Genomic DNA, 23,910 nt, shown 5'->3' with positions numbered 1-23,910 from the left:
ATGAAGAAAAAAAGAAGCCACTCAGAATAAATGCTGTTAAGATTTTAATGTAGTCTCTTTCCAGTCTTTTTTCCATGAAGATTTGGCTTCACATAGTTGCCATCATATTAAAGGTAACTTTAGTACCCTGCACCACTGAAAGGTTTAAGGTAGGGGAAACAGTAAGATTGTATTTTTATCTATCTATCTATCTATCTATCTATCTATCTTTTAAGTCATCTCTATGCCCAGCCTAAGACTCAAACTCATGATCCTGAGATCAAGAGCCACATGGTCTACCAACTAAGCCAGCCAGGCACCCTTGTAAAACTGCATTTTAGATGGATCAAAGGTCAAGGAGTCCAGTATGAGAACTTGATATAAATTTTAAATGATGGGGATCCCTGGGTGGCGCAGCGGTTTAGCGCCTGCCTTTGGCCCAGGGCGCGATCCTGGAGACCCGGGATCGAATCCCACGTCAGGCTCCCGGTGCATGGAGCCTGCTTCTCCCTCTGCCTGTGTCTCTGCCTCTCTCTCTCTCTGTGTGACTATCATAAATAAATAAAAAAATTTTGAAAAAAATAAATTTTAAATGATGGAGAAGAGAGAAGCGTGAGGAACCTTTTCAATACTCTGAAGTGAAAAATTACAAGGGTCTGGACAAGGTAGTGGTGGGGATAATTCCAATGTAAATATATGACAAATTAAAATGAAAGTCAGACCCAAAGCATTAAATAGTTCTTTAAAAATATATCTAGTCAAATTTTATTTTTAAATTTTATTTATTTTGAAAACTGGCATATTTATCATTTCAGTGTGGAAAAGAGTAAACTGGGCACTCTTGTTATTGATCAGAATGAGCAAAAATGATACAACTTTTGTGGAGAGTATTAAAAATATTTATACATTTTAACTTCATATTTTCATTCCTTGGAATCTAAATATCATATTGAAAAACTTTCACGTACAAAGATGTTCAAGACAGCATTGTAAGACGCAAAAGTAGAAAAAGATGTGATCAATCAGTTAAGCAAACGGTAATATAATTTTTATGTAATAAGATTATTAAAATTTATATATTAAAAGGATTTGTAATATCATGGAAATTGTTTAAAATATATTACATAACATAAACATAATACAAAACTACTTCAGATTTGACTCTTCCCCTAAAAGAAAGATGGAGAAAAATCTTTAATGAAATCAACCAACAAATAGTTATTTTCTATAAGAAGACTTAGATGATTTATTTATCTAGCATTCACTCAATAACTTTTCTGAATTTCTTCATTTGACTATGAGCATGTACTTCTTTTATAGTGGAATCTACCATTTTAGATATGGGGACCTGAGTTCCAAAAAACAATGTGAGCATGGTGGCAATACTCACCAGGGCAGACACCAGCAGATGGGTCAAAAGAACTATAAGAAGGGCAGACCACTTTTTCTTCTCACAGCCATCAAAAAATATGATGCCCCAGAACACATGCAGTAATATGATAACCAGCGTCATGAAAGCTGAAAGACAGTCATCCATTAGTGTCCAGTCATATAGACAACAGATGCCAAAACCCACTGACCACCTGCTCATGACACAAGCTCTTGGGATACACCACACCACTGAGAGTAAACACCACCTGTCAGAACGAGGACATACATTTGCTCAAATGGTACCTTGGGAAGCAATACTTCTTAACAAGGGGGTCAGCTCTGCAGCACCTTCTCATCTAAATGTGAACTTGTTAAATCTAAAGTCAGTTTGGATCTGGCTTTCAAAAAGTTTGAGGAAGGAAATACAACTAGTGTGGTATCTAATCAGATCTTTCCAAATTAGCCTTCTGCACTTTCCTCAATTAAATGGACTACCTTCAATTTAAACCAGTCTGCTCACTAAAGTGGAATTTCTCCTGTATTCTCTCCTTTTCTTATAAAAAATGCCAATGGAAGAATAAAAATATTAAAAATTGCAATAATTCTCTTAGATTCTTAAGCAACTGAAACTGAATTTGATCAGCACACTCAGGTTTTTCTGTGGAATAGTTGTGTGTGTGTGTGTGTGTGTGTGTGTGTGTGTGTGTGTCTCCTGTGCCCTGGAAACATTTAAAAAGGGCAAGTCCCACATATTCTGAAAGTTTTAAGATAAAAAAAAGGCAAATCACTTTTCCTTTTCAGCCACAAAATAAAATACAATTAACACCCACCAATCTGACAAAAATTCAAGTCTGATAATTCTCTTTCACACTGCAGATAGAAAATCAATTCAGCATTACCTAGTAAAGTTGAAAATATGTATTTCACTCCAACAATTCCACAGCTAGATCTATATTTTGAAGCAGTTAGTTCCTGGATTAATAGATCACTAGTACCTGAGAACTTGTTAGGAATGCAAATTCTTGGGACCCTTAGACCTCCTGAATCAGAAAATGAGCCTAGCAACATGTGTTTAAATAGCCCTGCAGGATGGGCAGCCCTGATGGCTCAGCGGTTTAGCGCCGCCTGCCGCCCAGGGTGTGATCCTGGAGACCCGGGATGGAGTCCCTCCACGTCAGGCTCCCTGCATGGAGCCTGCTTCTCCCTCTGCCTGTGTTTCTGCCTCTCTCTCTCTCTCTCTCTCTCTCTCTCTCCTCTCTGTGTATTTTCATGAATAAATAAATAAAATCTTTAAAAAAAATAGCCCTGCAGGGGATTCTGATGTACGGTCAAATCTGAGAACCACTGCTGAAACAAATAATTTCCATCATTACCAGAATGCCTAACTTGTGGTGTATTCATACAATGGTACACTGTATGATCCTTAATATAAATGATCTCAAGAATATAATGCTGAGTAGGTAAGAAAGCATACTGTGGGAAAATCCCTATTTATACAAAATCCAAAACATCCAAAAACAATATTAAAAGGACATAACTACTGTGGTTGGAGCAAAGCAAGTTTTTCTATCTAGTGACAGCATGCCATCATTTCAGTAAATTATGGCAAATACCTTAAATAGAGGAGAAATTTTAAAATATATATTTGGGATGACAGTAGACTAAAACTCAAATGACGTAAGGTACTTTCCTGCTAAAAAAAAAAAAAAAAAACATCTTTGAAGGACTGATATTGTATCCAAAGTAAAGTCTAAATATCTGATTACCACACAAGGCCCTCTATATCCTAGACCCATATTATCATCCTTTACTAATCTTCAAATATAGCCTATACAGCAGAAAACCAGAACTCTTATATCCTATGTCTCTGTTTTTACTTTTTTAACTGATTGTCCCTTTTTCCTGAATACACAGCACTTCCCTGCCATTTCACCACATCCAAATCTTACTTTAATATCTAGCTTAATGCCATCTCCTTGGTGAATTCTGACACCTACTCTTCATTTTTTTTTTCTACTCTTCATTTTTTAAAAACACTCAGCACACATTTACTGAGCACCTGGATAGACTGGCCTGAAGACTCTGTACAGGAGCTCAGGAGTCACACAGTCCGGAGATGGAATGCCAGCTCCACGGTGTGTCTGTGGGCAAACTATTTAACCTCCTTTGCCTTCTGTTTCCTTTATTTCTAAAATAGGGACAATAATATCTCATAGGGCTGTTGCAGTGAAGAACAGTGTTTTGTAAACCACAGCTTTTCAATAAATGATACTATTATGTGCTATAGTCTCCTGATTCAAAGATGACTACAGCAAGGCCTTCAGTGACTTATACGATCAGGCAGGAAAGCAAGGCAAAGCAGCAAGCAATATCACATTTATCCCAGCTTCCTGGGTAGTATGCTTTTTAAAATGTACTCTTCTTCACTCTTACAGATTATTTCTTCCTCTGACCTGTATTACCTTTTACATTTATTTTCTTCCTCCCCTCTTTCCTTAATCCATACAAGTACTTATTCGATGTCCATCATGGGCAGGTACTGTTCCTGGCACTGGGGCTACCACAGTGCATAAAATACAATCTCAAGGAACTTTTCCTCATCCTTTCAGTTTACTGTTTTATTAACAGCATCCAAAAGGGATCTCTCAGACATTTGTTGAAACACTCTATGTGCTTACTTGACTGCTTATTTATTCAGCTGGCATTAGTTTCTGGCTGCCTTCCGTGTCATCATAAGCCTTCATTATTACAATGTGCTATTTAGGATACTGGAATTCATTGTTTATTCCGTCTGCAACTGGTCAGAGGTCCAAGAGAAACTGAGACCAGAATATCTATTGGGCCACATACAGGTAGCTAGAGATACATGCATACTATTTTGATACTTTTCTCTAGTAAATAGAATTAATTTCCACTAGAAATGAAGATTCGCTAATAGTACCTCTAGGATATTATCTTTTAATGACTAAAACTTTCTCATTTTGTGTTCCTAACTATAAAATTCTAAAAGTCCTTCAGTAAATCTAACTCTGAAATTTGTTTGTTCTAATATTTATAAAAGTAGAAAAATCTCCCTGAACTAATAAAAATATCATGATTCATTTATAATCCAGATTTTTAAAGGAGCTTCCATAATTTTTAGTGATTTGGAACACTTATCAGAAATCTGAACAATTCAGATTGGGGACCTGGGTGGCTCAAACATTTGACTCTTGATTTCAGCTCAGGTCATGATCTCAGGGTCATGGGATCGAGCCCCACAACAGGCATATGGAGCCTGCTCATGATTCTCTCTCTCTCCTTCTGCCCCCAGCCCCCATGTGTGCGCGCTTCTCTCTCTCTCTCTCTCTCTCTCAGGGAGGGAGGGAGGGAAAGGGAAAAATAGTTCTAACAATTATTGTATATATGTTTATGAATTTGCAGCTGCCAGTTTGATAATGGATGTCCAACAATCTTTTAAGTCAAATTCTCTTGGTAAAGAACGTTTGTTTCAACCTATTTCTAAGCAAAATGTTTCAGAGTTATCTTTAAGAGGTTACATTTAGAGGCACCTGGGTGGCTCAGTCAGTTGAGCAAGCATCCAACTCTTGATTTTGGCTCAGTTCATGATCCCCGAGTCCTGGGATGGAGCCCCACATTGAGCTCCACACTCAGCAGGGAGTCTGCAGTTGGGATTCTCTCTTTCTCTCTCTCTCCTGCCCCTCTTGCTATGCTCTCTCCCTCAAATCAATAAATAAGTCTTAAAAAAAAGAAGAAGAAGAAGCTATATTTACTATTTGGTTCTTTTCTCCTTCTTGAATATACTCCAAATGTTCTAGTACACAGATTCATAAACATCCTCATTTTCACGCTCGTCCCTCTCTCCCTTATTCCTGATATTTACTTTTCTGTCAATGGCCTAAAATAGCAACTGATTCTAACACTGGATCCTACCAGTACAGAAACTGCTAACATCTGGCTTTCTCTGACAACTTCAAAGAATTTCTAACTATACCAGAGAGCACCAGTGGCTGCTGCTGGGTGGTAGTAGCAACAGGCAGAGGAGGATTTTGCAAAGCCAAGGGTTAGCCTCAACTGCCTAGAGACAGATGTGATTACTAATGAGTTTCTCGCCTTTTTCCAAGTAAGAAGATAGTCTGGGGTATCAAGGTTCTGTGAAGTAAGGGACTCTTCTCTGTCCCTCTTTGCTGCAGAAATTCTCTGGATTCTTAAGAGATCTCCAATGACCTAGTTCAAGTAGAAGTCAAGCAACAGAACTAAATATTTTTGAAAATTCCTTTCCTATAATAGGGATTTGACTTAAAAATCTTGCTTTAGGGATGCCTGGGTGGCTCAGTGGTTGAGCCCTCTGCCTTTGGTTCAGGTCGTGATGCTGAGGTCCTGGGATCAAGTCCTATATCAGGCTCCCTATAGGGAGCCTGCTTCTCCCTCTGCCTATGTCTCTGCCTCTGTGTATCTCTCATGAATAAATTAATAAAATTGGTTTTTGTTTTTTTTTTTAAGAGACAGGCAGAGGGAGAAGCAGGCTCCATGCAGGGAGCCCGGGATCAATGCCCTGAACCAAAGGCAGATGCTCAACTACTGAGCCACCCAGGCATCCTAATAAATAAAATCTTAAAAAAAAAATCTTGCTTTTAAAAAACATGACAATTCTGTGACCTAGTTATTATAATACAGAAGTATATATATTCCTAATCAAATAACATTCTCCAAGATTTAAAAGAGGCATTTTGAAAACCATCTCATATACATACGTACATAGCAATAAGAAAGATGTATTACTGTCCTTTAATACCAGCCAGATCTTAAAGGAGGTGTTCTGAAAGTAATCTGAATGACTACTGGTGTTTAAATAGCATTTATCACTTCATATTTATGGAAATGCTCCTAAAGTATGTTCAAGAGCCAGTATCCAAGATATGTAAAGAATTTATCAAACTCAACACCCAAAAACAATCCAGTCAAGACATAGGCAGAAGACATAAACAGACATTTCTCCAAAGACAACCTACACATGGTCAACAAGCACATGAAAAAATGTTCCACATCACTTGTCATAGGGGGAATACAAATCAAAACCACAATGAGATACCATTTTACACTGATGAGAATGGCTATTAACAAGATAGAAAATAACAAATATTGGCAAGGATGTGGAGAAAAGGGAACCTCTTACACTGTTGGTAGGAATGCAAACTGGTGCAGCCACTCTGGAAAACAGTGAGGAGGTTCCTCAAGAAGTTAAAAATAGAGCTACCTTATGACTCAGCAATTGAACTACTGGGTATCTGTCCCAAAGATATAGATGTAGTGAAATGATGGGAAACCTGTACCCCAATGTTATAGCAGCAATGTCCATGATACCCAAACTGTAGAAGGAGTGGAGATGTCCTTTGACAAATGAATGGATAAAGAAAAAATACACAATGGAATATTACTCAGCCATCAGAAAGGATGAATATCTATCAATTACGTCAATGTGGATGGAACTAGAGGATATTATGCTGAGTGAAATAAGTCATAAATAGGAGAAAGACCATTATCATAGGGTTTCACTCATATGTGGAATATAATAAATAGCGAAAGGGACCATAAGGGAAGTGGTGAAACTGAGTGGGGAAAATTTAGAGAGGAAGACAAACCATGAGAGACTTCTGACTCTGGGAAACAAAGGGATTACAGAAGGGGAGGTGGCTGGGGGGATAGGGTAACTGGGTGACAGGCATTAAGGAGGGCGCATGATGTGATGAGTACTGGGTGTTATACTATATGCTGGCAAATTGAACTTAAAGAAAAATTAACATTAACATTGAAAAGAAGTATGTTCATGAGTTGAACAGACTGCCAAAAATATGATTTTGTTTAAAGTCTCCCTAGCAAATGTTAAAGAATGATGAAATTCCCTCTTCAGATTAATTCATCATTCTGGAGAGTCAGCATTGGGAGGCCTCTTAGATGTTTTTTAATCTAATCCTTATGCAATGAAAAAGTATATCCCACAGGTTCCACTTCAAATTCAGATTAGAAGCTTGCTTCATTAAAACAGTCTCTGTGGGGGGGTCCCTGGGTGGCTCAGTGGTTTAGTGCCTGCCTTTGGCCCTGAGCATGATCCTGGAGTCCCGTGATTGAGTCCCACATCAGGCTCCCTGCATGGAGCCTGCTTCTCCCTCTGCCTGTGTCTCTGCCTCTCTCTCTCTGTGTCTCTCATGAATTAAAAAAAAAAAAATCTTAAAAAGAAAAAAAAAAAAAAACAGTCACTGTGGGAAAGTTCCTTCTCAAACTCAACCAAAATCTGCCTTCTAACTCAGTGATTCACAAGTGAGGCAATTTTGCCCCCAGAGAGCATTTGTCAATATCTGTAGACATTTTTCGTTGCCATAACTGGGGGTAGGGTACTTCTGGCATCTGGTAGAAGCCAGAGATGCTAACACCCTACAATACATACAAGAGATCTTTCTATCTCCTGCCAACAAAGAATTATCTGATCTCAAATGTCAACAGTGCCATTGACAGACCCTATTCCAACTCCTGCTTGTTGATCCTAGGAAGACTTTTGAAGAAGCACAAGTCAACTATTTTGTCCCCACATGTGGCACATTTTTTAAAAATGTAATTCTCTGTATTACTCAGATATTGGCACAAAAATGATGCGTAACAAATGACGCCAAAAGTTTTTTTTTAATATTTTATTTATTCATGAGAGACAGAGAGAGAGAGAGAGAGAGAGAGAGAGGCAGAGACACAGGCAGAGGGAGAAGCAGGCTCCATGCAGGGAGCCCGATGCAGGGCTCGATCCTGGGACCCCAGGATCAGGCCCTGGGCCGAAGGCGGTGCTAAACCGCTGAGCCACCTGGGCTGCCCCTGCTCATCGTTATGAAAAATATCTCTGGGAGTTTTTCTAGGAAAAAAAAAAGAAACTAAACACAAAAAACACCAAAAGTAGTTTTTTTTAAGATTTTATTTATTTATTCATGAGAGAGAGACACACACATAGAGAGGCAGAGACACAGGAAGAGGGAGAAGCAGGCTCCATTCAGGAAGCCCGATGTGAGACTCAATCCCGGGTCTCTGGAATCACGCTCTGAGCCAAAGGCAGACACTCAATCACTGAGCCACCCAGGCATCCCCAAAAATACCAAAAATTAAAGGCAGCAGTGGATAAAGAAAATAAGGACTGACTCATACGTGAAGAAGAAACAAGGCCTGAAGAGAAATGAGAAGCAGAAGGTATCAGCCTGCCTGAGCCATGCAGGGGTCAGCAGGCACTGGCCATTTGGCTGTGCAGCAAAGGAGATAGCAGGGTCTCAGAATGTGGCCTGGAACATATTTGAAGGAGCCACTAAGTCCTAGAGCCACAAACTGAATCATTCCTTCAGCCAAACTCAGTGAAGCAATCCACTGAGCTGCCTGTTTGCACGCTATGTGAAGATGGCTACCTGTGCTTTGCGTAAGTGGTAACATATCCCAGGCTACTTAGTCTCTAACTGGCCAATATTTAATGAAAGGACAATCCAACATAATTTTCCATTCTCAGTTACTTGAGCAGCTTGAAGGAAAGACCATTACACTACTGATATAATGAAAATGCAAAATGGAAAAAATATTTGATGACAACACTGATGACATACTACAGCATATGGAATACCCCTGTGTCATAAGCAGTGGCAGTTATGATAATTTATTATAAGAAATTAAGATTCTAATACATTCAGAAAAGAATAAGAATTGCATATTAAGCTCTACTGTTAAAAGTTTTTCTTGTATCATTAATAGATGTTATATTTTTTCTTTTTTTTAAAAAAAAGATTTTATTTATTTATTCATGAGAGACAGAGAGAGGCAGAGACATAGGCAGAGAAAGAAGCAGGCTCCTCACAGGGAGCCTGATGTGGGACTCGATCCCTGGATTGGGATCACACCTTGAGCCAAAGGCAAATGCTCAACCACTGACCCACCCAGGAATCCCGATGTTATATTTTTTCTACCACTTTGGAATTAGTAATGTAGTTAATCAAGATAATCTTGCCTACAAAGAGCTTTCATTTAGAAGTCTAAACATGTAACAGACTTGACATATTATAAAGATTATACTTAAAATATCGTGGCGAAAAAATGAATGAATGAAAAAAAACCTCACTGGGTTACAATACCAAGGATTTATTCTCATGCTCATTGGTCTAAAGGTTGACTGTGCTTTGGCTGATTAAGGCTGGGCTCAGGCTGGGCAGCACTGCTGTAGGCTACTGGTACAGGTGGGTTTGACTCCTCACTGCAGCTGCAACACAGGTCTGCTCTATACATGTTCATTCTGAGGTCAAGGTCAAGTGGGCATTAACTATGTAGGACATGTTCTCATGGCACATGACCAGAGTTCAAAAGCACAGACCCAACCATGCAAGTGGTATTTTAGCTTCTGATTTACCTTACATTCACCAATTAACCAACTGAAGCCACATAACTGAGTTCAATCTTGGGGCAGAGAATAAGAATGTGGATGTATAATTCTATAAAAGGGAATGACAAATTGGGACAAAAATGTAATATCCTATATTCCTCTTACTCCTATTTTCCTTCAAGTTCAACATTCCTTTTCCTTCAATCAGCCCTCTTAAGACATGGTTTCTAGATCTTTCATCATACTCACAAGTTCTTTTGTACCAATTTTAGTTCTACAGTATTCCTGTTAAACCACAATGCTCCGAACTGAACATGATACTCCACATGGGGTCTGACCGGTACTGATTTCTCCTAGTGAGTGGCTAAAAAGCTTACCTTACCTAGACAGGAACACTGCCAAGAAAATGTAAATGAAATGATTTGGGGAAGTTTTTTTAAGATTTGAGAAAGAGAGAGCGCGCATGCGCGCACACACACGCATACATGAGCAGGGGGAGGGGCAAAAGGAGAGTGAGAGAGTCTCAAGTAGACTCCCTGCTCAGCAGGGAGTCCAACAACTACTACTATGATGGCAACAACATGATGCTTGAGCTCAGGATCCTAAGATCATGACCTGAGCTGAAATCAAGGGTCAGTCAATCCACTGAGCCACCCAGGTGTCCCTGATTTAGGGAAGTTTTAAAAATAAAATATTAGCTACCTTTCTTATTGAGTACTAGTTAAAGATATTTTTCTTCTAAAGCATGAGAGGCAATTCAGAGTGATAAATCCAGATTCCACATAAAGAAATTATCCTCTAAATTCTGTTTTTTAATTTTAAGAACCGAATTCTCTACCCCAATAAGAACAAATTCTCTTTAGGCCATTTTACAGTTTATTAGATCACTTAAATATATACTCTCTAAATTAATTTCATTTAATTCATTACAACTCTGAGCTAGGTATTACTTTTGTTCTTCCTGAAAGATAAGGAAATTGAGGGGTAGACAGAAGTCCAGTACTTCCTTTGTTCAGGGAACAATGTCTTTCTTACCTCTAGGCCAGAAGGGAAACACCTCTTCCCTCCACCTGGAACATTCCTCCCTGACAACCTCCTTCTTTTGCCTGCCTTACTATTATTCATCCTTTCAGTTTCTACTCAAGTAGCACTTCCTCCACAAGCTGTGCAGAGTTTTCATTTTTTCAATCGATATTTGAGACCATGTAGTGTTAAAGGACTCCAAAAGGTGCTGGAGTGAACAAAACACAGTTCTTGCATTTAAAAGGCTTAGCATCCAGCTTGGAGAGACAGACATAAATAACTACACAGTTGACCAATTAATTACAAGTGCAGAAAGTACTACAAAAAGAGAAGCACCATATCATCTGAGTGTGAGTTAGAGCTTGACTTTTGTGAGCTCATGGCTCTTCCTCATCATAGCATTTATCACACTGTATAATAATTAGCTTTGTCTTTATTCCCCACTATGAGTGGAAAATACAGGCATTAACTAAACTGTATTGTCATAGCTTGGTATAACTTCTGTTTACTAAAAAACACTAATACTCATGTGTAGAATGAGTGATTAAACAATCAAATGGACTTGCTCAAAATACTAAATTAATGAACCAGAATAAGACTTGAACTTAGGACTCCAATTTCCACATTTTGCTTTTATATAGCATTAATAATAAATGGTAATGATACTAAGAAAAGGTAATGCCAGCCTGGTATGCAACTACAAATAATAATTAACTTATACATATTTATAAACTATGCCTACCTGTAACAAAAAAACCTATGTACACACAGGTATCACAGTGTATCTCTGATACTAACATAAATATACTAATTAGTGACCCCATAGGCCTATTTATTCTGATTACTACTTAGGCATTTGTAATGAAATATGTTAAACTAACATATAAACTTACAGATATAACTGACAAATTAAAAATGAGCTCATGCCTAAATAAGTGGTAACAACAGCAGTTATAAATAATACATATAACAAACACAAATATATACATATATTTATATATATATATATAAATTTGGGGTTATTTTAAAATGCAATGAAAAGTAATTTCTTAAACTTAGAATTCAAAGTTTATGCTCCAAAGAATGATGCTACAACAAATAAGAAACTCTTGCATATGGTAAAGTAACTATTTTTTTAACTATAAAGTAACTGTATACATATATATTCACAGCATGGTCAGCCTGCCATCCTAACAGCTAAAGACATTAAAATACTTTATTTTCTTTTGAATAATGAATTTTCCCTTGAATTTAAAGAAACTGCAAACACAACCCTCAAACTACTAGCACACTGTTCTTTCACTTTCTTCCAAAAGAATCATTTTAAGCTAGTCTTATGAAAGGGAATTAGCACCATCTAGTGAAAGAAGCTAGCCAAAAAATAAATTCCATTAGGGGAATGCTACTTGAACCAAAAGAAAATTGCTCATGTAGCAGTATAATAGACCACTTCCAGAAAATATAGAAAACTGTAGCAGTAGTACCCTTCTGATTATGTTTCGTTCATTTATATTGGACTCTCATAGATGTTAACTATTAACATTACATTTATTATAAAAACCTAATATTCAGGATGCCTGGGTGGTTTAGCAGTTGAGCATCTGCCTTCTGCTCAGGGTGTAATCCTGGGGTCCAGGGATCGAGTTCTGCAGAAGGCCCACTGCGGGGAGCCTGCTTCTCCCTCTGCCTATGTCTCTGCCTCTCTGTGTGTCTCTCATGAATAAATAAATACAATCTTTAAAAAAACCCTAATACTTATTATAATCCATCAAAAAAACCTGTCAGAAATGTACTAATTATGGAATGCTTAAAATGAAAAAAATTTGCTTTGTTGGAGGAACCACTAAATAATTCCAACCTATGAACTTGTAGCCAGATGTAATGAGCCCTGACTTAGTTCTTAGAAAGGAGAAACCTTTGAAAGTCATTACACATTTTTGTACAGGGAAGATCATTTTGGAGACTCCATACAGGATAGATTCATACGAAAAGTGTGTTGAGGAAAGACTAACCAGTTGAGGGTTGGTAGAAGTCATCTAGACAGGAGATTCCAAGGCTTGTACTAAAATAAGGAGCAAGAGTCTACTGGGTTTAAGGATCACTATAACAAGAAGGATGACTAAACTATTGTAGCAGTTTTTAAAATCTGACTTACCTTCCTATATCTGGTTCTATTATTACCTTAAACTGTAATAAAATACTCACTTTTTTTTGGTCTTATTTTCTCTACTAGAGGGTAAGCTCCTTGAGGACAGAAATTCCTTCAATATATGTGTTAAATAAATAATATTTAATTAATAGAATATGCACATGGGGTGAATTAATTTAATAATATAGCTTGTGGAGATAAAAAATACAGTGGCATTTTCTTAATACTATTTTTAAAGATTCCTCTTGAAAATTTAAGAGAAATTTTACATTAATTATGTACACTACCAACTCTCAAATGGATGATCACTGCATCATGATGACAGTTTTTACTTGGTGAATGAAAAAGCAGTTTGAAATGAGTTGGTCCTTTTATACTGCATCTTTGTATAAAAAAGGCAACTCCTCTATTTTATCATTTTTTCCTCTCAACTTCTTTTTTTGAAGAATATAGCATGATTTAGTTTTAAATATTCAAAAGCAGGAAACCATTAATTTTTTTCAGATACATTCATGAGAATAAAAGTTTCATGTTTTGCCTTCAAAACAAAACATGTATACATGTTAAAAACCTAGTTTTCAAACCTGGTTAACCTAGGGAATTAATAACACAAGATCAGAGCATTAGTTACCTGTGGAGGAAAAATAAAGAAACAAGGGACTCTAAGTTCTCTGTTAATGTTCTAGTTCTTAAGAAAAAGAGAAAATGGGTTGTTATTATTTAAATGATATATTAAATATACATTTTAGATGCATAACATTATATTAAACTAGAAAGCATTTTTTTCTCCTCTCAATTTCAAAATTCAGTTATACTGCCTATCCCAAAAAGGGGCCAAGATGACTAATTAAACACTAGGGCTCATACTGAAGATAAATACAAACCAATACAAATCAAAAAGCATACAGCCTATAAAAATTCACATATAACACATCAACTACACAACACTATTAATATAGTAAAATAAAAAAAATATGCTAAATTCCACCCTAAAATTATAAAATACTCTCACCAAAATTTTTATTTTCCTATGCCCTTTACTTCTGATGTCTAATAGTATTTTGCCTTTAGAAGGTATCATATAAATTTATATTCACTCAAATTCCTAAGCCAGAGACCTCCTATACAAATGATCATTGAGACCGAAGACTGAACCTTCACAACTAGTAGGCACATACCTGAATTTAGGAAGAACTGGGGAGAGTCTCCATGAATGCCCACTGTGCCTGGTCCCAAGGAGTCGGAAAGGGTATTTACAAAAGCAAATACTCCACTCATGATTCCAAAGCCCAAGCCAGAAACTAAAAAGGAAGAAATACATTGTTAGACCCTTTTCATGCTATGATTTCTCTTCAAATCAAGTTTCCAAGGACTAGAGAATACTACTTTGAAGGGGAAAAGGCACAGAGCCTGTTGGAGAAGTAGTGGAAGGCTGGCTCAGGAAAGTTAAGCGCTTGGCTAAATGATAAACAGGGGATAGTGCAAAAGTAAGGGAAATGAACAGTGGAATATAGCAAAGAAATGAAAAAAGAAAATTATTAGAAAGGCACAGAAACAATATGTGAGACTGAGGACACAATGCTGAAGTTTTGGCTTTGGTTTATGATAACAGTCTGTAGAATTAAGTTTGAGGGCTTAAAAGTAGAACTGAAAGGGATGACTGTGTATCATAGAAAGTAATCCCTGGGTCAAACTAGGGTGATTCAATTTAGGGATCTAGATCTAATATTTAAAACATAATTTTGAAAGAAAAACCTGCAGAGGTATTAACTGTATTAATATGAAAAGTTGTCCTACTACAGCCAAAGTCATGGTAACCACCCAGAGAATATAACAGTAACATCACTCAAAAACTATTAACTAGGGGATCCCTGGGTGGCGCAGCGGTTCGGCGCCTGCCTTTGGCCCAGGGCGCGATCCTGGAGACCCGGGATCGAATCCCACGTTGGGCTCCCGGTGCGTGGAGCCTGCTTCTCCCTCTGCCTATGTCTCTGCCTCTCTCTCTCTCTCTGTGACTATCATAAATAAATAATAATAAAAATTAAAAAAAAAACTATTAACTAGAGTATATGCATATTAAAAACTCAACTTTCAAACCTGGTTAATATTTAATGGACATATAGATCACCTATAATTACTTCCCTTTACATAATGGTCCTGGAAAGCTAGAAATAAACAACGCACACCAAAAGGCAAAGGCAAAAATAAAATACTATTTAAAATCTACAAAGATGAGGCACCTAGGTGTCTCAGTCTGTTAAGTCTCTAAACTCTTGATTTCAGCTCAGGTCATAATCTCAGGGTCCATGGGATCAAGCCCCATGTTGAGCTCAGTGCTCTGCCAAGGAGTCTGCTGGAGCTTCTCTTTCTCTTCCTATCCCTCTGCTCCTCCCCTCAACCTCCACTCCTGCCCACAGATGCATGTGTGCACCTGTACACTATCTCTCTCTCTCAAATGGGTAAATCTATTTTTTAAAATAATCTACAAAGATATAAAAAATAAAAATGGTTTTTATGTCAAGTCTGTTTTTTTTCTCTTAACGACACCATGCAGTTCCAACTTACCATAGGCTAGCAACCGCATAGAAGGTGTTGTTTCATCTGGGTTTATACTCTTCAAACCCTCACTGGCTTTTCTAAAATAAAACCATAGAGTTTTTTTTTTTTTTTTAGAGAGAAAGCAGTATATCAGGAAAATATACAAGATATTTCAAAATATAGACACTTACTAAGGCTCCTGATCAGGTTATACTTTACATCTAAAATATATTTAAATAACTTTAACTATAGAGAGTGGATGGTTACCCCAGGAGAGCTGGCTGGGGAGATGGGTTAAATAGGTGATGGGGTGCACTTGTGATGAGAACTGGGTGATGTACGGAAGTGTTGAATCACTGTATTATAGAAATGAAACTAGTATTACCCTATATGATAACTGGAATAAAAGTAAAACCTAAAAAAATAAATCAAATTAAATCCATTTAAACAAAACCCAGCAATTTTTCAATTAACTAAAATCAACTAAAATTTTCACACAACTCTTGCCTTTTATCTGACTTTTGACATAGAAGAGAAAAAATAAGAAAAACATAAGTAAACAAGCCACCAGGGATTGAATTAGTAAGAAAAAAAGCAATGGTTCTGACTACTTTCTGAGCTCGGTAAATATTTAATTCAATATCCTACGGCCTCTTATCACTTCAAATTTTTCTCTCCAGAGTACTATATCTTCAATCCCAGTTTGTTGGTACTTTGTATTATCTTCCACAGAGGCTATAGCTATTTTGCTACTCTCTCTTTTACCTTCCACTGCATAGAACTTAAGTTATACTCATTCTCCAAAGTCTCATTGAGTCAGCAGCTTCTCAAAGAATTCACCTCTACCAATGATTGGTAATCGCTAATCTCTCCTTACTCTTAAATCCTAGAATGCCCATCGTCTGAGCCCTCATATGGGTAATCATATGGCCTTCAGATGATAAAATATTCTACAGATTTGTTTCATATTCCAATCAGGCTTCAGGGGAGAATTAATCAGAGGAGAATAAAATGCTACCCTCAGAAAAGGAGATAAATGAGTATCTATATTAAACGTTAGAATACTGTTCAATAAGAAATATCTTCAGAATGATCATATTTGTACTTCTGTTGTGAACAATTCATAAACTTGAATCCATGCTCCCATGCAGATGTGTTAAGTAGGAATGCAAAGTGTGGCGGTCAGTTCTACTATTGTCACTATTTGTTGGCTAGAAACTCTGCAACAGTGATCCTGACTCAAAGGATATTTACATTATATTTACAAGAGGGTATATTTGTTAAAGCAATAAAGAAACCAAATACTTTAGATTGAGTTTTCACTAAGTGCTGAAACAAAATGAGCTAGGTTAACTCTAACAGTAGGAAATTAACCAGAACATATTTACATTCTGAGTATTGTGTTAATTTAAATTCCAAGGTATGAATATTCAATATAGTTGGTCTATTAATTACATAAATATATAAATATCATTGATTACTTTAAATAAAAGCAATGCAGAATTCAGTCAAAATAATAAATATAATGAAAAAGGCCTTTTGCTTTTCTAGACTCGAAAGAAACAATTTGCCACTTCAGAGCTCTCCATTTAGAAGTATGATTTGGTAGGAAGGATATTAATCAAAACTTAAGTGGCTATATCATCTTTCTCTGGAGCAGTAACCAACTAAAATGTTTCATTTTCCTAAATAAAATAAAATAACCTGTCATAGGAATGTTGTTAAAGACTAAAGCTTAGAGACATATATGGCAGTAATAATCTCTATCAACAAATGGACATAATGGTACAACAAAATCAAATTTGGGGGGATTTGTTTTATATAAGCTGCTCAATAATGATTAAAAGCAAAGTACTGCTATCACAAATGTATGAAATACATAAATTCAAAAGTTTAATAAACTTCCTCATTCTGTGTTGCAAGTTTGTGAGAGGGAAGGTCTACAACATTAAGAGTTCTCAATGCTAACATTAGGATGAAAAAGTAGAAAGCACCATTAGTTTCCATGTTCCTGATGGATAGAACACATGATTGATGATGACAGTGTTTTTAATTTGACCATTTTACTGAAGTGGAAAATTCTCTGTTTGCATTTGTTACTCTTTCCAAGAACAAAGAAGAGAAAGTCCAATTTTTAAAATATAAATTTTGTGGGGCACCTGGGTGACTTAGTAGGTTAAACATCTGCCTTTGGCTCAGTTTGTGATCTCAGGGTCCTGGGATGGAGCCCTGTGTCAGGCTCCCTGCTCAGCAGGGAGTCTGCTTCTCTCACCACCTCTGCACCCCACCCTTGCTCATGCTCTCTAATAAATAAATAAAATCTAAAAAAAATATATTGTAGTAATGATTACCTTAATGTTTTTCTATAAATGGAAAATTTTCTAAAATAAGGAAACATGGTATCAGCATTATAAGACAAAACTGGATTAAATTACAAAAGCTTCAATTCAAGCAAAAAAAAATTTTTTTTTAAGATTTTTTATTTATTTATTCATGAGGGACACACAGAGAGAGAAAGGCAGAGACACAGGCAGAGGGAGAAGCAAGCTCCACGCAAGGAGCCTGATGTGGGACTGGATCTCAGGTCTCTGGAATCACGCCCTGGACTGAAGGCAGCGCTAAACCGTTGAGCCACCCAGGCTGCCCCAAAAAATATTTTTTTTAAAGATTTTATTTATTTGAGACAGAGAGACTGTAAGCACAAGCAGGGTGAGGGACAGAGAGAGAAGCAGACTCCCTGCTAAGCAGGGAGCCTGATATGGGGCTTGATCTTAGGACTCTGGGATCATGACCTGAGCTGAAAGCAGATGCTTAACCAACTGAGCCACCCAGGTGTCCCAAGGCAAAAAATGTTTAATGTATGTTTTAGGCAATGTATGCAGCCATAACTTGGATTTTTAAAGAAATTACTATAGGAACGTCTATCACTTATGGCTACATGCCAGTTTCTTACCATAAAGTTACAATTTGTTTATTCATTCTTCAAGATGAAGTACTGTTCCCAAGGCCTGACCCATGAAATAAATCTGTATTAGATTGCAATGATATTTTGATTAAATTCCATGTGTGTAAAAAAAGTGCTACAAATTGTCCACATTTAATCTTGGCACCAAATTCAGATAGCAAAAAATATGACTGCAGCAGTACTTTAAAGAAAACCTACTTTGGAAGTGGAGAGTTAAAATATTAATTAAACCAAAGTTTCTATATTTGAATGTAGTGCAGCATATGAGAGAAACTTAAACGTATTTATGTCATGAATAAGGTATCTTAATAATTCATAAACTTATTTTAACATATAACTACATGACATCCAACATGTCTGAAACCTGCTAGAAAAATACTGTACAATAATCCAAAGGCCTGGTGAAGATACATTTTGCAATGGCAAGTAGACACCTGTTAACAAAGGTTTGTCCTATTACCTGATTGCTAATTTCCAAAGGCCCGTTCAGAGGAATAAACATGGTTTCCCTAGAAGGCCAAAGAGGCTTCTTTGAACTTACTGGGCCTTGATTGACCTGTAATTCCCTCCTCATATGTCCCCAATTCCCCACTACCTTCATTAAAAATGGCAACCTATGTTCAGCTTGTAGTCCTTTAGAACTGTAGGACAGTACCAATAAAAGGATCTATTCAAATTCTAGATAGAATACACACACAAAAAAAAACAGATGGTAAAGAACAGCAGATTTAGTCGTTCCACATAAGTTGGATTTTAGAACCTAAAGTCCTAAGGGGTTATTTTTAAGATTTTATTTATTTGAGGGACAGAGATAGTGACAGAGAAGGCTAGAGAAAACATGAGCAGGGAGGAGGGGGAGAAGCAGAACCCCAGCTGAGCAAGGAGCCTGACACCGTGCTCAATCCCAGGACCCTGAAATCATTATCTGAGCAGAAGGCAGATGCTTAGCCGACTGAGCCACCCAGGTGCCCCCTAAGGGGTTATTAAACCCATGTCCCTAAACTGTGAAAATCTATTCAAAATTGGGTCTCTCAAAATTAGAACCAACATATGTGAAAATGCAAAACCAACATGAGCCAGTGATATTGCCGACAGGAAAAAACCAGTGCAACCTGAGCCTAAATAAGTGTACAGTGCCCAGGGGCACCTGGGTGGCTCAGTGGTTGAGCATCTGCCTTCAACTCAGTTAGTGATCCTGGGGTCCTGGGATCAGGTCCTGCATTGGGCTCCCCACAGGGAGCCTGCTTCTCCCTCCGCCTCTGTCTCTAATGAATAAATAAAATCTTTCTTTTTTTTAAATAAATAAAATCTTAAAAAAAAAAAAAAAAAGTACAGTGCCCAAGCAAGGGTGGGAAAGGCCACTGCTCTCTGTACTGCTTCGACCACAGCAGGTTACTGTGGGGCATCCTAAGCCCAGGGAAACTCCAGTTAATAACAAAAAGCAGCACGTTGACTGACAAAAGAATAGAGAGGGGAAAAAGTTTAGAAGCCACATCTATGTCTTCTGAGGGCCAGGTGAAGAAATGAGGTATGTGTAGCCTTGAAAGACACAAGATGACAACCATGTAAAAGAGATTTCTTTTGGCTATGTGGAGCACAGGACAGAAAGAGGAAGATTTTGATTACCTTAATATCTTCTACAGTTAAAATTTTGGAATGAAAGTAACTGCTGCATACCAGAAACATTCAACCACAGCTGACTAGATGGTCCATCTGTTAAGGATTGTATTCCTGTGGAAACTTAAATTAACTGTTCATATTTGGTTGTTGCTCTTTAACGTTTCCAGAAATTGATCGGAATTTCATTTTTAAATCTTTCCTAAGACTTTTGCTTCTAAGCACTGGCTTCCTGATTTGCTATTTGTAATTAAAATTACTTCATTATTAAATTTCAATACCTGTTATTAAAAGCAACAAGTAAGGGGGTGCCTGGGTGGCTCAGTCAGTCAAACATCCAACTCTTGGTTTTGGCTCAGGTCATGATCTCAAGGTCAAGAGATCTACACTCAGCATGGAGTCTGCTTGTGATTCTCTTCCCCTCTTCCCCTTACCCCCCCTCTCTAAAACAAATCTTTTAAAAAAGAAAAAAGTGCTACGTAGGGGCATCTGGGTGGCTCAGTCGATTAAGCCTGTGACTCTTGATTTTGGCTCAGGTCATGACCTCAGGGTCCTGAGACGGAGCCCCAAGGTGGGATCCGCTAACTGGGAGCCTGCTTAAGAATCCTTCTTTCTGCCCCTCCCCTCTTCGTGAAATAAGTAAATAAAATCTTTAAACACAGCAAGTAAAAAATATAGAAGGCCCTGCATACTGGCAAGAACAAATTATCAGAAGCCTATTACAAGAGATGTTATTGAGGTTTTCTCTTGGCAAAATGTATGAAATTTGTGGTATGCCTTAATTATCTCATTTGCAGAATTACAAAAGGACACTTATCACTTTATTAAGCCTTACTACGTATTCAAAGCCAACCTCATGACTGCCTGAAAGAAAATAGTTCCAAGTTCAAACTGTGTTTCAAATCTGTGGTTTCATGTGAGGTCCTCATGGATCCTACAGGTGACCTACTTCCTGGCCTGAAAAGGGAACCATGGTTTCTTTTTAAATATATTTTTCTATTGTAGATATGAAATATCACAAAATAAACTCCTGCTTTTCCTTAATGCAGTCAAAATAATGGCAGGCATAATCCCCATAAGAATTATTTATTTAGACTGATGGCAAAGAGAAGCACACATAAATTCTAAGCTAGAATCGTTTTTCTTGTTTCAGTGACTATTTCTCTAGCTTATTTTTCCGCAGGACACATATTATCTTCTAGCATATAATGTATTTTCTTATTCATCCAGTGTTGTCTCTTTCCACTCTAATATAATCTCCATGAAGACAGATTATCTTTTAATCATCATGTATCCCCAGTGCCTAGGATAGTGCCTGGCAGTGAGTAAATTCTCAAGAATATTTTTTGAATGAGTGAAGAAATGTCCATAAGCTAAAATACTCAATATTTGCAAGGCACCTGGGTGGTTCAGTTGGTTGAGCCCCCAACTCTTGATTTCAGCTCAGGTTATGATCTCAGCATTGTGGGATCAAGTTCCATTCCTTTGGCAGGGAATCTGGTTCAGGTTCTCTCTCTCTCCCCCTGACCACCCTCCCCCATCATGCACACAGTCTCTCTAAAATAAATAAACTTAAGAAAAATACTTGTATTTTCAGGCTGGAATTATACAATCCCTTGACTTTCAACTCTGTATGAAGGCACAGACTCTCAAATGCCACACTATATTAATGTTTCAAACTACTAAATCTAATTCAAGTATAAATGGAAAAAAGGTAAAGCAAACATTTAACTTACTTTAAAAGTTTATAATACACAAACCGAAACAGTTCTTGGATAAGGACTGAGACTAACACTCCCAAGATCAGCAGATATTTCTGTATTGGTCCATCTTTGTTGGCAGTAATGGTTCTTGCCACGAACCAAAAAAGGGAGGAAAACAGCAGAGACACCAACCAGAAAAAAGCTCTGAAAATTAGAGGGGGTAAAAAGCATAATGAATAGGATTAATAATGATTTAAAAGTGAAACAAACAAACAAACAAAACAAACCTTACTAGAGAAGGAAGAGATTTCCTGACTCTTTAATAAAGCGGAGGGGGGAGTCCTCATAAGTGATCCCCTGGATTAATTGTTCTTTTTTTTTTTTTTTTTGGATTAATTGTTCTTAATGGTTCATTTTCCCTGGTGAGATGAACATGCAGTCCAAAAGCAATGTGAGGTTTTTCCTAACCTTTTTTTTTTCCAGGGGCCCTGCTCCTTCTAAGTACACCTGCAGACTATCTGCCAAGGACTGTCTGGCTGGAAACTTGGTTATTTGCTGCTACTCTCCCTATTTAATGCTTTGTCCATCCATATATAAATATCTCTTCCCCCCCCCAAAACATCCACATTTCTATTAACACAGTGATTAGCATAAAATTCAGAGGTTGAAAACCTGTTGAAATCTACGCGAGCTTTCCAGGCCTGGCTTGTACCACATACCTGTGGATTTTAATGATTGTAACAACAAGCTTTGCAAACCTTTTGCCCAAATCTCCATTTGTTTTCAAATGACACCTGTGATGCAGCACTTTCAGTACAGCAGCAGCTCAGAAAAGGTGGTTATCACCGGCCTACCACGGCTGTTTCTCCTCGTACTAAGACTCAAAGGTGGAGGGGGCCCTGGGAAGCCCCAGAAACGCTGCCAGAGGGGTGAAAACCGGGATTATGACCACAGTCGCCGCCAGAGTTCACTATTTACCAAGATCCTGCTGAGATGCACTGACAGGTGCTTCCGTTTTCACGGGTTTCCACCCTCTGGGTGTACACCTGGATCACCTAGCGAGCTTTAAAAGCAAAAAATCCGTAGCCCGAATCCCACCCCCTGGCCGTGGCGCCGTGGCGCCGCGGCTGACCCCGGCAGGGCTGGGCCGGGCGGCTGGGCCGGGCGGCTGGGCAGGGCGGCTGGGCAGGGGCGCTGTTAGGCCCCCAAGCCCCAGGTGCTAATGCGCTCGCAACGCCTTTGGGACTGATTACAGACGCCTGTGACAGTCTGGGGGAAACTAGGGACCCCCTCCGTAAAATAAAACACGAATATTTAAGTTCACCCACGATTTTTGATACAATTTTAATGGCTTCACAACTCGGGCCCACCCGCAGCCCCTCGGCGCACAGTCCGGCGCCCCGCGGCCCGCCCCGTGGGGTCCCGCCGACCTCGGAGGACCAGGGGCGCCGGGGGCGGGCTCGCGGCTCTCCCCGCCCGACCCTCCTCCCGGCCACAGCCGACAAGGTCGAGCCGCTGGGGGGGGGGAGCTGGTTCCGGGGTCCGGGTTTCCCGGAGCAACCGCCTCACCCGATGATGAGGAAGATGACGCGCAACGGCTCGGTGGCGATGGTGAAGATGTAAAGCGCCAGCGCGGGCCCGAAGGCAATGAAGGCGCAGCCGAAGAACACAGCCGCCGTCATGGCGACCGCGGGGCCGGCCGGAGGCCTGGCGAGGACGCGAGCTGCGCCGGGCGCCCACGGAGCCGAGCGGGGCGCGGGGCCGCCGGCGGGGAGCGGCGGAGGGGCGGGAGGAGGGGGCTGGGGAGGGCTGGGGGGCGAGGCGGGGCGCCGCGGAGACGGGGGGACGGGGCGGAGCGCGGCGGAGGGAGCGGGAGGCGGTGGGGGCGCTGGGGGCGGGGCGCCGCGGAGACGGCGGGGACGGGGCGGAGCGCGGCGGAGGGGGCGGGAGGGGGGGAGGGGCGAGGGGGCGGGAGGGGCGGAGGGCAGAGGGGGCGGGAGGAGGGGCGAGGGGGCGGGAGGGAGCCCGGCGGAGCGCCGCGGGGAAGGCGGGGCTTTGAGGCGGGACGGACCGCGGGGAGGGGGCTGGAGCGGAAGGGGCGGAGCCTGCGGGATGTGGAAGAGGAGTGGAGGGGCGCGGCCGAGGGGGCCGAGGTGCCGGGGCCGAGGAG

The 23,910-nt window shown here is 39.3% G+C and overlaps 1 protein-coding gene across 3 annotated transcripts in view; it reads right to left on the bottom strand.

The window, feature by feature from the left end:
• APH1B (aph-1 homolog B, gamma-secretase subunit) overlaps nucleotides 1–23,630 on the bottom strand; it is a 34,128-nt gene extending 10,498 nt beyond the window's left edge. The window contains exons 1-6 of one of the 3 annotated variants that reach the window (XM_072738749.1): nucleotides 23,310–23,549; nucleotides 21,774–21,944; nucleotides 15,483–15,553; nucleotides 14,096–14,218; nucleotides 1,370–1,497; nucleotides 1,008–1,148 (exon numbers count right to left, since the gene is read on the bottom strand). In XM_072738749.1, coding sequence (XP_072594850.1) covers nucleotides 1,131–1,148; nucleotides 1,370–1,497; nucleotides 14,096–14,218; nucleotides 15,483–15,553; nucleotides 21,774–21,944; nucleotides 23,310–23,422 — 624 coding nt within the window. In that variant the 5' untranslated portion in view covers nucleotides 23,423–23,549 and the 3' untranslated portion in view covers nucleotides 1,008–1,130. Of the gene's footprint in view, nucleotides 1–1,007; nucleotides 1,149–1,369; nucleotides 1,498–14,095; nucleotides 14,219–15,482; nucleotides 15,554–21,773; nucleotides 21,945–23,309 lie in introns of those variants that run through there. The other 2 variants (XM_026003643.2, XM_072738748.1) reach the window with 2 other exon arrangements.
• Nucleotides 23,631–23,910: the final 280 nt, after the last annotated feature.

Source organism: Vulpes vulpes, chromosome 15, assembly GCF_048418805.1.
Source record: "Vulpes vulpes isolate BD-2025 chromosome 15, VulVul3, whole genome shotgun sequence".
Classification (NCBI taxonomy): domain Eukaryota; kingdom Metazoa; phylum Chordata; class Mammalia; order Carnivora; family Canidae; genus Vulpes; species Vulpes vulpes.
Note: the sequence above shows the minus strand (reverse complement) of the source record. Positions and strands in the feature narration are given on the sequence as shown.